At 41.3% G+C, this 16,635-nt stretch overlaps 3 protein-coding genes across 3 annotated transcripts in view; 2 read left to right on the forward strand and 1 right to left on the reverse strand.

The window, feature by feature from the left end:
- LOC118938102 (NLR family CARD domain-containing protein 3-like) overlaps positions 1 to 16,635 on the reverse strand; it is a 160,774-nt gene that overhangs the window by 97,814 nt on the left and 46,325 nt on the right. The gene's annotated exons all lie outside the window — the stretch shown is intronic.
- Positions 1,774 to 16,635, forward strand: part of LOC118936531 (NLR family CARD domain-containing protein 3-like) — a 153,876-nt gene continuing 139,014 nt past the window's right edge. The window contains exons 1-5 of the mRNA XM_036942476.1: positions 1,774 to 2,172; positions 4,049 to 4,204; positions 7,368 to 7,484; positions 7,740 to 7,824; positions 7,967 to 8,195. Coding sequence (XP_036798371.1) covers positions 4,065 to 4,204; positions 7,368 to 7,484; positions 7,740 to 7,824; positions 7,967 to 8,195 — 571 coding nt within the window. The 5' untranslated portion in view covers positions 1,774 to 2,172; positions 4,049 to 4,064. The remainder of the gene's footprint in view (positions 2,173 to 4,048; positions 4,205 to 7,367; positions 7,485 to 7,739; positions 7,825 to 7,966; positions 8,196 to 16,635) is intronic.
- Positions 14,260 to 14,772, forward strand: LOC118938486 (stonustoxin subunit beta-like; the record flags this gene model as incomplete). The annotated part of the gene is made up of 1 exon (XM_036942525.1): positions 14,260 to 14,772. A coding segment is annotated over one exon (513 nt), but the record flags the coding sequence as incomplete, so codon positions are not given.

Raw genomic sequence — 16,635 nt, forward strand, 5'->3', positions numbered from 1 at the left:
AGGGTCATAAATCAATTACTTTGACGCGTGCGGTCTACTTTAATCTCTCTCACATGATATTTTGCCACGGACACGTTTGATTTCTCGATCGGAAGTGGTATTATTTCAAATGCAGAATAGGTATTTATTTAGTATTTACAGATGCTCAAAAGGAGCCATTTGAAATAGATTCTGACTGTGCTCGTCCTTCAGCTTGATGTGCCTGGTCTGAGGCTCACTACCGAGTTTGGAACTCAATAGTGAGTGTTACAACCGAGGACAGACGTGCTTCAGCCCTCAGCAGCCCCATTCTGTGAGCTTGTGTGGCCTACCACTTTGCGCCTGAGACGTTGTTTCTCCTAGATGTTTCAACTTCACAATAACAGCATTTAGAGTTGACTGGGGAATCTCTAGCAGGGCAGAAATGTGATGAACTGACTTTGTGGAAAGGTGGCATCCTATGACTGTGCCACGTTGAAAGTTACTGAGATTTTCATTAAGGCCATTCTACTGCTAATGTTTGTCTATGGAGATTGCATGGCTGTGTGCTCGATTTTCTACACCTGTCAGCAACAGGTGTGGCTGAAAGAGCCGAATCCACAAATGTGAAGGGGTGTCCACATACTTAGTTTATATGTGTGTATATATATATTAAAAAATTAAGTAACCTTTATTTAAGCAGGCAAGTCAGTTAAGAAGAAATCATTTATTACAATGACGGTCTACCGTGGAACAGTGGGTTAACTGCCTTGTTCAGGGGAACAGTGGGTTAACTGCCTCGTTCAGGGGAACAGTGGGTTAACTGCCTCGTTCAGGGGAACAGTGGGTTAACTGCCTCGTTCAGGGGAACAGTGGGTTAACTGCCTCGTTCAGGGGAACAGTGGGTTAACTGCCTCGTTCAGGGGAACAGTGGGTTAACTGCCTCGTTCAGGGGAACAGTGGGTTAACTGCCTCGTTCAGGGGAACAGTGGATTAACTGCCTCGTTCAGGGGAACAGTGGGTTAACTGCCTCGTTCAGGGGAACAGTGGGGTTAACTGCCTCGTTCAGGGGAACAGTGGGTTAACGGCCTCGTTCAGGGGAACAGTGGGTTAACGGCCTCGTTCAGGGGAACAGTGGGTTAACGCCTCGTTCAGGGGAACAGTGGGTTAACGGCCTCGTTCAGGGGAACAGTGGGTTAACGGCCTCGTTCAGGGGAACAGTGGGTTAACTGCCTCGTTCAGGGGAACAGTGGGTTAACTGCCTCGTTCAGGGGAACAGTGGGTTAACTGCCTCGTTCAGGGGAACAGTGGATTAACTGCCTCGTTCAGGGGAACAGTGGGTTAACTGCCTCGTTCAGGGGAACAGTGGGGTTAACTGCCTCGTTCAGGGGAACAGTGGGTTAACGGCCTCGTTCAGGGGAACAGTGGGTTAACGGCCTCGTTCAGGGGAACAGTGGGTTAACGGCCTCGTTCAGGGGAACAGTGGGTTAACGGCCTCGTTCAGGGGAACAGTGGGTTAACGGCCTCGTTCAGGGGAACAGTGGGTTAACTGCCTTGTTCAGGGCAGAACAACAGATGTTTACCTTGTCAGCTCCTGTTACTGTCCCAACGCTCTAACCACTAAGCTACCTGCCGCCTCAAAAGTGTAATATAGCTTAATATGCACATACATTTATACTAACTAGACACAGACGCACATATCATGGCAACGTTGCTTTGCTAAACTCATGCGCAGAAACACATTATCGGGTATAACGGTCGTCTCACGCCGAACTGCGCATGTGCAGGCCGTCAAATAAAAGACACTCCTTCGATATAAAGTCATTTTGAATAAAATAATAACGTGTCAGTTTGTTACTTTCCCGAAGTTGGAGTAATAACATGTTCAAATACTTAATTCATTGTCTCGAATCTAGGTTTTGGCTTTAGATTTCGAGAAAATGTACAACTAAGGAATCATTTTTCACTTCTGACTTCTCAAACCCCGAATCACGGCATCGACTTCCTACAGTCTTCTTCCCAGCGGTCCCGGTAGACTCGGGATGTTGCGTATGGGTTTAGGAATTCTGGTTATGTAATTTCCTCATGAAGTTGAAAGTAAGTTTGCAGGCGAATGCACTTACAAAATGGATGTTGAAACTGTGGCGCACATTTCTCGGCAACATTAGAAGTCTGGTAAAAGTATTGATTTGAAGGAAAGACGAGCAGATTCTGGTAAGTCTAGAGGCAACATACAAACTATTATAAAGTTAGGTCGTCATCAGACATTTAATAGTCAAGATTAGGTTTGATCTATGATCACTGATCATCATGTGTGTAGTGCGAGGGAGAACCTTCATTTTAAGAAGACACTAAGAAATTATTCTGATCAATTCTAAATAAATTATATTTAATTACCAGGTGAATGGTAACGTCACTGTTACAAAAAATATACATTTCTAATAAGATTTTAGGACGGTTAGCTGAAGCTGAATAGTAAAAATATACATTTCTAGTCAGATTTTAGGACGGTTAGCTGAAGCTGAATAGTAAAACAAATTGGAGGATGGATTTTATTCATCTTCTAAAACAGGGCTCTCTGATCCTGTTCCTGGAGAGATACCATCCTGTAGGTTTTCATTACTATTCAAAACTAGCAGTCCTGATTAAAATAATGACTTGGTTTATAAGATAAATCATGCTATTTACAACTGGGATTGGAGTGAAACCCTACCGGAGGGTTGCTCTCCAGAAACAGGGTTGGAGAGAAACCCTACCGGAGGGTTGCGCTCCAGAAACAGGGTTGGAGAGAAACCCTACCGGAGGGTTGCGCTCCAGAAACAGGGTTGGAGAGAAACCCTACCGGAGGGTTGCGCTCCAGAAACAGGGTTGGAGAGACCTGTAATGATAGACTATTCAATAGAATACATATGTCGATACAAACTGTGATTGAAGAAATGATGACGTCATTTACATAGTTCGCTGTGCTCCCTCACCTAAAAAAAATACGTCACTGCTTATCATGCCGATCGACCTGATGGCCTCTGTTGAAAATGTTGTAAAAAATATCAGGCCTAGGCTACATTCTCTGTCCTGCTACTGGTAGGTCTATAACATTATGTGTTATTACTACTATACATTATAACCTAGCCTACTTTACATAATATAATATCACTACCAACCCACTATTATACATTATAACCTAGTCTACTTTACATAATATAACATCTACATATCACTAACAACCCACTACTATACATTATAACCTAGTCTACTTTACATAATATAACATCTACATATCACTAACAACCCACTACTATACATTATAACCTAGTCTACTTTACATAATATAACATCTACATATCACTAACAACCCACTACTATACATTATAACCTAGTCTACTTTACATTATATAACATATCACTAACAACCCACTACTATACATTATAACCTAGTCTACTTTACATAGTATAACATCTACAAATCACTAACAACCCACTACTCTACATTATAACCTAGTCTACTTTACATAATATAACATCTACATATCACTACCAACCCACTACTATACATTATAACCTAGTCTACTTTACATAATATAACATATCACTAACAACCCACTACTATACATTATAACCTAGTCTACTTTACATAATATAACATCTCTTACTTGATGCAAAAAACCTTTCTGAATGGATCAATGATTTCCCCCTCAGATAAATCATGTCCATTTTAGCCCTTCTGTCTACATTCTCAGATACATTTAGAAAATAACAGATTGAAAGACAATAAATATCCCACCTTTAAATAATAAAATAAGAATTTGTTCTTAACTGACTTAAATAAAAAAGGTGAATAAAAATAATTGTGAGACATGGCCTTGTGCTGCTGTAATGTCTAGAACTACCTTAACAGTGACTTATTATTATTATTGACAGTTACCATGGAGAAGAGATGTCACATCTACATATTCATGTGATTGTATTAAATCACCTGACTGTTTCTATGTCTGTCAGTAAATGTTTTATAAGAGATTATTAATAAATTATAACAATTGACATTCGATAATTACTGTGTTAACCACAACCAACATGCTGGATCTCTGTTTAGGGGTCAGTTCTCTAAAATGAGTCTCTCTGGGGAGAGAGATGAGGGGGACCCTGCCTCTAAAATGAGTCTCTCTGGGGAGAGAGAGGAGGGGGACCCTGCCTCAAAAATGAGACTATCTGGGGAGAGAGAGGGAGGACCTGACACCAAAGCTAAGAGGTGAGATGACAGTTGTGTTTAGGAATTATTTTGAGTTTCTTTCAAAAAATGCTATTTCCAAAAATTTACACATTAGTTTTTTAAATCAGAAATGGTTGCTTATGGCTTATTATTTAACAACATGATGTTGGTTGCTTTTCCTCCAAAGGGAGAACTTGAAATAACATGATGTAGAGAATTAAATAATCAAAAGAAAAACGTGTTTATTTTACACTCTCAGAAAATAAGGTTCCTTCTAGAACCAAAAAGGCTTCTATCACTTCATTAATATATGGAATCACTAAAAGTGATATATATGTTTGGGTTCAGTGAAGAAGAACCTCTAGAGTTCTGATCAACAAAAGGTTAATGTTTTGAGGGTGTGAACCCAGCAGTCCTCCAGTGGTCAGATCAAGTCCGCCTGTATTTTCCAGCACCCGGCCTGGGATTCAAACCAGCCACCTTTCAACCACAATTCCAATTCCTGCCACAGCTACAACTCTTTAGCCTTTGGGTGAGAACCTGAGTTAATCTTCAGAAATAAGCATGAGTTAATCTGCCCAAATGAAGACAAAATGCTATGCAGACAAACATGGTATCACTTGTTATACATAATTATTATACCTAATCATTGCCAAAAGCACAAGACATACTGTTGCATGTAGGTCTATATTATTTATGGGTTGATCATATAGAAATATAAAACATTATTTTTAACTACTACAAAGCAGTTACATGTGGCTCAGGAACCACTGACTCACTGCATTATTCTATAGTATTATCAAGACACCTGCTGTTAACTCTTAACTACTTAGGACAGCTGCTGTTAACTCTTAACTACTTAGGACACCTGCTGTTAACTCTTAACTACTTAGGACAGCTGCTGTTAACTCTTAACTACTTAGGACACCTGCTGTTAACTCTTAACTACTTAGGACAGCTCACGAGGTGTCCTAAATATCTGCTAACTAGGTGGGACTAGAGACTTCATGCATAGCTTTAATTTATACCCATAAGTGTAAATTGTCTTTATTCTCAGCACTTATACGACCAATTTTCTACTCTGAGACACTTTGGCGATATGGACCCAGATCTCAACATATTGTTATAAAAAACCCATAATGTTTGTTTTACATAATAATCCAAAATGAATATTACTAATGTAACCCACTGTAAAGACTGGGTTTAGTTGATTGTGTTGCACTGATCATGTCCGCGTTCTGGAACTGTCCGCGTCCCCGTACAGAACTGTCCGCGTCCCCGTACAGAACTGTCCGCGTCCCCTTACAGAACTGTCCGCGTCCCCGTTCGGTGTGGCGGCAAGCATATTGTCCGGTTACGCGCAGAGTGGCCTGAGGTGATCTTGGGGAATAACGACGGAGTTTGTTACAGTGTTGAAACACCAAAGTTTATTGTTCAATTAGCTTTTTTCTTTACGGTCAGGGACAGTATGAGTGTAGCCAGATCCTTTTCACTCTCTATCCTTTTTTTATTTTGTGGTTCACTGGATTCATCATCATCGAGACGAAAGACAGACGAACGACCTGCTAACTACCCAAGCTACTCGGTACAGCTCGGTAAGCTAGCTAGCTACTCTACCAGCAGCATCCTAGTTATCCTAGCTACTCGGTACAGCTCGGTAAACTAGCTAGCTACTCTACCAGCAGCATCCTAGTTATCCTAGCTAGTCGGTGCAGCTCGGTAAGCTAGCTAGCTACTCTACCAGCAGCATCCTAGTTATCCTAGCTAGTCGGTACAGCTCGGTAAGCTAGCTAGCTACTCTACCAGCAGCATCCTAGTTATCCTAGCTAGTCGGTACAGCTCGGTAAGCTAGCTAGCTACTCTACCAGCAGCATCCTAGTTATCCTAGCTAGTCGGTACAGCTCGGTAATCTAGCTAGCTACTCTACCAGCAGCATCCTAGTTATCCTAGCTAGTCGGTACAGCTCGGTAATCTAGCTAGCTACTCTACCAGCAGCATCCTAGTTATCCTAGCCAGTCGGTACAGCTCGTTAAGCTAGCTAGCTACTCTACCAGCAGCATCCTAGTTATCCTAGCTAGTCAGTACAGCTCGGTAAGCTAGCTAGCTACTCTACCGGCAGCATCCTAGTTATCCTAGCTAGTCGGTACAGCTCGGCAATCTAGCTAGCTACTCTACCAGCAGCATCCTAGTTATCCTAGCTAGTCAGTACAGCTCGGTAAGCTAGCTAGCTACTCTACCGGCAGCATCCTAGTTATCCTAGCCAGTCGGAACAGCTCGGTAATCTAGCTAGCTACTCTACCAGCAGCATCCTAGTTACCATAGCTAGTCGGTACAGCTCGGTAAGTTAGCTAGCTACTCTACCAGCAGCATCCTAGTTATCCTAGCCAGTCGGAACAGCTCGGTAATCTAGCTAGCTACTCTACCGGCAGCATCCTAGTTATCCTAGCTAGTCGGTACAGCTCGGTAATCTAGCTAGCTACTCTACCAGCAGCATCCTAGTTATCCTAGCTAGTCGGTACAGCTCGGTAAGTTAGCTAGCTACTCTACCAGCAGCATCCTAGTTACCATAGCTACCACTACATCATCACCAGCTGTCTGCATTTCTTGTGGACCGATGGAGCTCCCCGGTTGTTTCTTCCACCTGTTAAATCCCGTGGAGGGCTTCTCCCTCTCTCGTTGACGGATGCTGGCTACCTCTGTCCGGTTCTCCTCTCTTCACGAGATGGACGGTAACTTTAGTGTTTAAACCCTCTGTGTCTAATGACCAAACTTTTGAATATTATTTTCAGGGCGCCTCAATAGCAGGTATTGAACCCCGGGTAAATAATCACTAGTCAGAACATCAACCTCAGTATACATTCATTATAAAAATCATCTTAATATCTGATATTGTGAGTAAACAACCTCGAGAGTGCGTCTTCCAGCCCTCTAATAAATTACATCATTCAACCCTCCCGGTTAGTAAATTTACCTCAACATCCCCCGGAGAAGGCAGAGTAACGACACCAGCCTTTTAGCGGGGCTGACAGACTGACTACAACGCTCGTGACGCTAAATTAATTTAGTTATTAATAATGACACACTGCTCGCGCGCGTTAACTAACGTCTGGAAGTCAGTTCTATTTCTGAAACTCTTCTTCTGTTTCCCCATCTGAGCTCAGAGTAGATGAGAGATGTAATGTTTGTCTCTGTTGTGTTGAAGACCAATCAAGCAGGAGAGACCAGCCTCCCCTGTTCCCAGCTGTGTGTCCATGAAGAGTGACAAGTCTATGGATCTACCTATATTCTTTAGAGAGGGAGACTTTTCTACTGAACAAAGGTAAGAAGAACTCATGGGTCCTGGTCAGTGAGTTAAACAACACTGTCTCTAGTCATTTCTCCTCTCCCATTTTCCCATTTATTGTTGTTGTTTTCATAATCCATAGGCTCATCCTTTTTTCCATTTGCATAATCCTAAAACAATAGTAAACAAACACAACATTCCCTCCGTGTGTGTGTGTGTGTGTGTGTGTGTGTGTGTGTGTGTGTGTGTACTCCCTGGATGAGGAGATGTAATCTCATGTTTTGTCCACAGAAACCAACAGGAGAGATCAGAGTCAGAGATTCTCAGTGGTCAGTCTTCCCAGAGTCATCTAACAGACCTGGCCTCCATATTCAGTGTATGTGGTCCTGTTATGCACATTTGTTTTTGTTTACCTCAAGAAAAGTTGATCTGTAAAGTTGATCTGTCAATCATTCATTAATGTGTTAATGAGAAAGCATTTATTCTCTTGCTTAACTTAGTTACTTGATTTATTTCAGATGCTTGAAGAGAAAATTCTGACATTTGTGAAGAACGAGCTGAAGATGTTCAAGAGGATTCTTAGTCCAGAACTCCCAGAAGGCTTTGAGAGTCAGAAGCAGGATAAGGAAGTGGTGGACGCTGAAGATGAGAAGCAGGAGAGCAATGCCAGAGAGGGGGCTCTGAAGATCACACTGCACGTCCTGAGGAAAATGAACCAGAAGGAGCTTGCTGACACACTGGAGAAATGTAAGATCTGTCTGCCTCATGTTGAATGATGTTTTATAACATTTAAAAGCTGTAGCTAAAGTACAGCTAAAGTAGCTGTGTAACTCAATGATATTGTAGCAGCCTTAACACAACACCTAGTGACCTCATCAAGTAGCAGCAGGGATGTGTTGTGGTGATTAATTTAGAGAGAGAGAGAGAGAACATTAATAATACCATCAATAATACCAATAATAATGTAATCAGTCACACCAGTCTGTAATGCATTATGAAAACATTTACACATTTATACAGTAAGTTAAAAGAATACATTATTATAATGTAAAACTTTATAACAGTCCTACAATACTGTAGACATTAAAACAGACGTAATATTAATATCCTCTGTGTTATTTCTAGATTCAGATGAACTTGCTGTGATTTGCCAACGTGAACTCAAATCTAGTTTAAAGAAGAAGTTTCAATGTGTATTTGAGGGGATCGCTAAACAAGGAAACCCAACACTTCTCAATAAGATCTACACAGAGCTCTACATCACAGAGGGTGGAACAGGACAGGTCAATAATGAACATGAGCTGAAACAGACTGAGACAACAACCTGGAAACAAGCAAGACCAGAGACTGCAATCAAATGTAACGACATCTTCAAACCCTTAACTGGACAAGACAAACCTATCAGAACTGTGCTGACAAAGGGAGTCGCTGGCATTGGAAAAACAGTCTCTGTGCAGAAGTTCATTCTGGACTGGGCTGAAGGAAAAGCAAATCAGGATGTCCAATTTGTATTTTCATTTCCTTTCCGGGAGCTGAATTTGATGAAAGAGGACAAACACACTTTCATTGAACTTCTTAATCACTTCTCAATGGAAACCAAACAATCAGGAATCTCCATCTACAACAAGTTCAAAGTTCTGTTCATCTTTGATGGTCTGGATGAGTGCCGACTCCCCCTAGACTTCCAGAAGAACAAGATCTGTTGGGACGTCACAGAGTCAACCTCAGTGGATGTTCTGCTGACAAATCTCATCAAGGGAAATCTGCTTCCCTCTGCTCTCCTCTGGATAACTACCCGACCTGCAGCAGCCAATAAGATCCCTTCAAGGTGTGTTGACCAGGTGACAGAGGTACGAGGGTTCAATGACCCACAGAAGGAGGAGTACTTCAGGAAGAGATTCAGTGATGAGGACCTAGCCAGCAGAATCATCTCACACATAAAGACATCAAGGAGCCTCCACATCATGTGCCACATTCCAGTCTTCTGTTGGATTTCTGCAACAGTCCTTGAACACATGCTGAAACATAAGAGAGAAGAGATGCCCAAGACTCTGACTGAGATGTACACACACCTTGTGGAGTTTCATACCAAACAGAAGAATGAAAAGTATCTTGGGAAAGAAGAGACAGGTCCACACTGGAATAAAGAGAGCATTCTGTCACTGGGAAAACTGGCTTTTCAACAGCTTGTGAATGGCAATCTGATTTTCTATGAAGAAGACCTGAAAGAGGCTGGCATTGATGTCAATGAAGCCTCAGTGTACTCAGGATTGTGCACACAGCTCTTTAAAGAGGAATGTGGGCTGTACCACGACAAGGTGTACTGCTTTGTTCATCTGAGCATTCAGGAGTTTCTGGCTGCTGTATATGTGTTCCTCTCATTCATCAACAACAATGAGAATCTAATGGACAAACTGCAAACAAACGACGAGCCTGAAGTTACTTTCTACAAGAGTTCTGTGGATAAAGCCTTACAAAGTGAGACGGGAAACCTGGACCTTTTCCTCCGCTTCCTTCTGGGCCTCTCACTGGAGTCCAATCAGAAGCACTTACGAGGTCTCCTGACAAAGACAAGAAGCAGCTCACAGAGCCATGAAGAAACAGTCAAGTACATCAAGGAGAAGATCAGGAAGAATCACTCTCCAGAGAGGAGCATCAATCTGTTCCACTGTCTGAATGAACTGAATGACCATTCTTTAGTGGAGGAGATCCAAAGCTTCCTGAGATCTGGAAGTCTCTCTAGAGCCAAACTGTCACCTGCACAGTGGTCAGCTCTGGTCTTTGTGTTGCTGACTTCAGAAAAGGAGCTGGATGTGTTTGACCTGAAGAAATACTCCAGATCAGAGGAAGGTCTTCTGAGGCTGCTGCCAGTGGTCAAAGACTCCAGAGCTGTTCTGTGAGTAAATAAAATGCCATTTAGAACTAATCATCAGGAAGAAATATTTAGTTTAGAGACAAATATGCATTATAATATGTGTATAATATTATTTGAAAGACATATTGAATGAATGCACTGATTTTCACATTAGTATAACATTATGACCATACAATTCTAGGAGACAGAAGATGAATCTATATGTTCTTTGAGAGAATAAACCAAATGCATCTGCCATTGTCCTTCTACACTACTGGTGTTAAATTAACAGTATGTTTGTGAAGTCATGATGATCTCTTTGTCAGGCTGTCAGGCTGTCTAGTCACAGAGGAAGGCTGTGCTTCTCTGGTCTCAGCTCTGAGGTCAAACCCCTCACACCTGAGAGAGCTGGATCTGAGTAACAATGACCTGAAGGATTCAGGAGTGAAGCTGCTCTCTGCTGGACTGGGGAATCCCCACTGTAAACTGGAGACTCTGAGGTCAGTATTCCTGTAGTTGGTCAACAAGTGATAACTGTTCACCAGATCCACATGTGTTTACCAGACACACATAGTCCACACCATATGTGTTTGGACAGTGAAGCTTACAGTTTTAAATGTGGTGCTCTGCTCCAGCATTTTGGATTTGAGATATAATGTTTCATATTAGGTGACAGTACAGAATGTCACCTTTTATTTGAGAGGATTCATATATTATATCATTTAGAAAACATTTTCTAAACAGTGAAACAGATAAAATATCCTCATTTAAATGGTGACATTATATACATATATATATATATACTGTCACCTCATATGAAACATTTGATCTGAAATCCAAAATGTTGGAGTAAAGAGCCACATTTAAAATGTTAGCTTCACTGTCAAAATAGATATGGTGTGGACTGTATACTCAATACAATCTAAATCTGATACCTCACTGTCTGTCTTCTGACTGATTCTGCTTTTTAAACTGGTCTGGTATAAATAAATAAATAAATATTTGTTCTATAGATGTTTCTATCTGATGTCACAGTCGTTGTAACATTCTATAGATGTTTCTATCTGATGTCACAGTCGTTGTAACATTCTATAGATGTTTCTATCTGCTGTCACAGTCGTTGTAACATTCTATAGATGTTTCTATCTGATGTCACAGTCGTTGTAACATTCTATAGATGTTTCTATCTGATGTCAGTCGTTGTAACATTCTATAGATGATTCTATCTGATGTCACAGTCGTTGTAACATTCTATAGATGTTTCTATCTGATGTCACAGTCGTTGTAACATTCTATAGATGTTTCTATCTGATGTCACAGTCGTTGTAACATTCTATAGATGTTTCTATCTGATGTCACAGTCGTTGTAACATTCTACAGATGTTTCTATCTGATGTCACAGTCGTTGTAACATTCTATAGATGTTTCTATCTGATGTCACAGTCGTTGTAATGTGATTACATTCTATAGATGTTTCTATCTGATGTCAGTCGTTGTAACATTCTATAGAAACATCTATCTGATGTCACAGTCGTTGTAACATTCTACAGATGTTTCTATCTGATGTCACAGTCGTTGTAATGTGATTACATTCTATAGATGTTTCTATCTGATGTCACAGTCGTTGTAACATTCTATAGATGTTTCTATCTGATGTCAGTCGTTGTAACATTCTATAGATGATTCTATCTGATGTCACAGTCGTTGTAACATTCTATAGATGTTTCTATCTGATGTCACAGTCGTTGTAACATTCTATAGATGTTTCTATCTGATGTCACAGTCGTTGTAATGTGATTACATTCTATAGATGTTTCTATCTGATGTCAGTCGTTGTAACATTCTATAGAAACATCTATCTGATGTCACAGTCGTTGTAACATTCTATAGATGTTTCTATCTGATGTCACAATCGTTGTAACATTCTATAGATGTTTCTATCTGATGTCACAGTCGTTGTAACATTCTATAGATGTTTCTATCTGATGTCACAGTTGTTGTAACATTCTATAGATGTTTCTATCTGATGTCACAGTCGTTGTAACATTCTATAGAAACATCTATCTGATGTCACAGTCGTTGTAACATTCTATAGATGTTTCTATCTGATGTCACAGTCGTTGTAACATTCTATAGATGTTTCTATCTGAGGTCACAGTCGTTGTAACATTCTATAGATGTTTCTATCTGATGTCACAGTCGTTGTAACATTCTATAGATGTTTCTATCTGATGTCACAGTCGTTGTAACATTCTATAGATGTTTCTATCTGACGTCACAGTCGTTGTAACATTCTATAGATGTTTCTATCTGATGTCACAGTCGTTGTAACATTCTATAGATGTTTCTATCTGATGTCACAGTCGTTGTAATGTGATTACATTCTATAGATGTTTCTATCTGCAGGCAATACTTTGATAATTTGTCATTTATAATAATGATACATTCATTTATGAATAGATATGACAGGTTTCAGGACACTGATGTATCTGAATATGTTGAAAAAATATATTGCCACTATTTTCACCACCAAATAATATCAGTGTGATTTTAATATGATTTGACTCTTTGCAGGCTGTCAGGCTGTCTAGTCACAGAGGAAGGCTGTGCTTCTCTGGTCTCAGCTCTGAGGTCAAACCCCTCACACCTGAGAGAGCTGGACCTGAGCTACAATCACCCAGGAGACTCAGGAGTCAGACTGCTCTCTGCTGGACTGGAGGATCCACACTGCAGACTGGAGAAACTCAAGTATGTAGAGGGTTTATGTCAATGTTCATATCAGACATGTTTGACTTATCAGGCTAGTTAAGACAAACATTCTTACCACCACTTGGACAAAGTTATATGCTGACTGTGTGTGTGTGTGTGTGTGTGAGATCTGGGACCATATGGCCAATTTTTCAGAGGAGAAAATTGGTAATTTAAGTGCTGTGTGTGTGTGTGTGTGTGTGTGTGTGTGTGTGTGAGTTCAGTGTGTGTGTGTGTGGGTCCAATGTGTGTGCAGTGTGTGTAAATCTCTCAAGGACACACACACTCTGGACACACACACTCTGGACACACACACACACTGGACACTCACACACTGGACACACACTGGACACACACTGGACACACACAGGACTCACACACACACAAACACACACACAAACACACACTGGACACACACACACTGGACAAACACACATTGGACACACATACACACACTGGACACACACAGACACACAATGGAAACACACACACTGGACACACACACACACTGACACAATCACAAACTGGACTCACACACACACACACACAGTACACACACACACACACACACCCTGCACACACACACACACACACAGGACAAACACATACAAGCACTGGACACACACACACAGATTGATATATGCTATATACGTGTGTGTGTGTGTGTGTGTGTGTGTGTGTGTGTGTGTGTGTGTGTGTGTGTGTGTGTCTCAATAACTGTCTGTTCTTCTGCTTACCGCTACAGTGTGGAACATGGTGGAGAGAACAGAATGAAACCTGGGCTTAGAAAATGTGAGTGTTGACTGCTGTGAAGAATATGACTAAGAATAAGTCTTAATTCAAGTTAAGTCAAAGTCGAAGACCACCATCATTACTGACTTGGTCATATTAAATATCAGCTGTAGTTCTACAGAAGCAGAAATCAGGGACACCAACATTTACAAAGAGTTGCTTTGTGTGTGTGTGTGGCGTGTTCATGTTACATTGGAAATGTGTGTGTGTGTGTAATTAATGTGAATAAGTGTGTTTTGTATTACCATACAGTATAACATATGATCATTCAACAAGTCTCAAGTTACCTTAACTTCTCCTTTTGATACCTAGAAACATCTACATTAAATGAATTAGTGAAAAGTGAGTTAACATTCTAATGTGAATGATGATGATTTCTAATATTGTGTCTGGTTTCATCCATCAGATGTCTGTGATCTCACACTGGACCCAAACACAGTACACAGACTCCTCTCTCTGTCTGAGGAGAACAGAAAGGTGACATGTAGGAGAGAGGAGCAGCCGTATCCTGATCACCCAGAGAGATTTGAGGTCTGTGGACAGGTGCTGTGTAGAGAGGGTCTGACTGGGCGCTGTTACTGGGAGGCAGAGTGGAGTGGGAGAAGGGCTGTTATTGGAGTGACATATAAAGGAATCAGCAGGAGACGAGAGGTTAACGACTGTTGGCTTGGATACAGTGACAAGTCCTGGACTCTGTTCTGCTCTGACAACAGCTACATTGCCTGGCACAATAATTATCCCACTACCATAGACCTCCACCCCTCCAGCTCCCACAGAGTAGGAGTGTATCTGGACTGGCCAGCCGGCACTCTGTCCTTCTATAGAGCCTCCTCTGACACACTGACCCACCTGATCACATTCACCTCCACATTCACTGAGCCCCTCTATCCAGGGTTTTGGGTTGATTACAACTCCTCAGTGTCCCTGTAAATAATAACCTGACACACACACACTGAAACACACAAACACTGGACACACACACAATAGACTTACACACACTGGACACACACACACACGCACTGGACACACACTGAACACACAAACACACACACACACACACACACACATTGGACACACACACACCAACAAACACATATTGGACACACACACACACACACACACATTGGACACACACACACAAACACACAGTGGACACACACATTCGACACACACACAAACACACTGGACACACACACACACACACACACACACACACTGGACACACACACCAAGTAGTTCCACAAACACAGATATCACTTCCAAACCTGAAAAACTCGAATGGAGAAATAGCCGGGCACCAGTCTAGTGAGGACCAGTGGTTGCTTGGCAGTTTCTGGATCCCAGGTTCTAGAACAGCTTCTATTCCAGTTCTATCTGCCTTTTAAATCAGTTTCTGGACCACAGGTTCTAGAACAGCTTTTATCCCAGTTCTATCTGCCTTTTAAATCAGTTTCTGTACAACAGGTTCTAGAACAGCTTCTATCCCAGTTCTATCTGCCTGTTAAATCAGTTTCTGGACCACAGGTTCTAGAACAGCTTCTATCCCAGTTATATCTGCCTGTTAAATCAGTTTCTGTACCACAGGTTCTAGAACAGCTTCTATCCCAGTTCTATCTGTCTGTTAAATCAGTTTCTGGACCACAGGTTCTAGAACAGCTACAATCCCAGTTCTATCTGCCTGTTAAATCAGTTTCTGGACCACAGGTTCTAGAACAGCTTCTATCCCAGTTCTGTCTGCCTGTTAAATCAGTTTCTGGACCACAGGTTCTAGAACAGCTTCTATCCCAGTTCTATCTGCCTGTTAAATCAGTTTCTGGACCACAGGTTCTAGAACAGCTTCTATCCCAGTTCTGTCTGCCTGTTAAATCAGTTTCTGGATCACAGGTTCTAGAACAGCTTCTATCCCAGTTCTATCTGCCTGTTAAATCAGTTTCTGGACCACAGGTTCTAGAACAGCTTCTATCCCAGTTCTGTCTGCCTGTTAAATCAGTTTCTGGACCACAGGTTCTAGAACAGCTTCTATCCCAGTTCTATCTGCCTGTTAAATCATCAACCTAAACTGTTTTCATCAGACTATTAGAACATGACTGAACCTTTTGGTTCCTTTTCTGATCTTTTACCACTTTGCATTTTGTATGATACATTTTACTGTTTGTGTTTGTACCAATGGAGGTTGGTGGGACCTTAATTGGGGAGGACAGGCTTGTAATGGCTGGAGGGGAATAAGTGGAATGGTATCAAACACGTGGTTTCCATGTGCTCCATTTCATTCACTCTGTTCCAGACATTATTATGAGCCGTCCTCCCCTCACCAGCCTCCTCTGGTATGTACTGTCCTATATGTGAGAGAGATCCAACAAGGAATTACAATGTATGTATTACTTTTAATACCTGCAAATGGCAAATAAACTACTAGAACTCCTTATGAATGTCTGCAGCAGACTGTTGGCGTCTGACAAGAGGTGAAAATATTACAGGAATATTCTGCAAATGTTGATGAAGACGTCACTCAATCCCCCCAAAACAACATGCAGTCTTTCCACAAGACTCCCATGAAGTTATAGTGTGACGTTATGAGTTGACGTTAAAGTAACATTCTCAGAACATACTGCACTTGTTTTATACTGTTTTAGATGGATCCTCTGTTTATCATCTGTTGTATACTGTTTTAGATGGATCCTCTGTTTATCATCTTGTTTTATACTGTTTTAGATGGATCCTCTGTTTATGTGAGATTTCTATGGCTCACTGGCCCACCAAGGGGAGAAAATGAAGAGGAGCTGCGTGTGCTGA

This window comes from Oncorhynchus mykiss, chromosome 13, assembly GCF_013265735.2.
Source record: "Oncorhynchus mykiss isolate Arlee chromosome 13, USDA_OmykA_1.1, whole genome shotgun sequence".
NCBI lineage: Eukaryota > Metazoa > Chordata > Actinopteri > Salmoniformes > Salmonidae > Oncorhynchus > Oncorhynchus mykiss.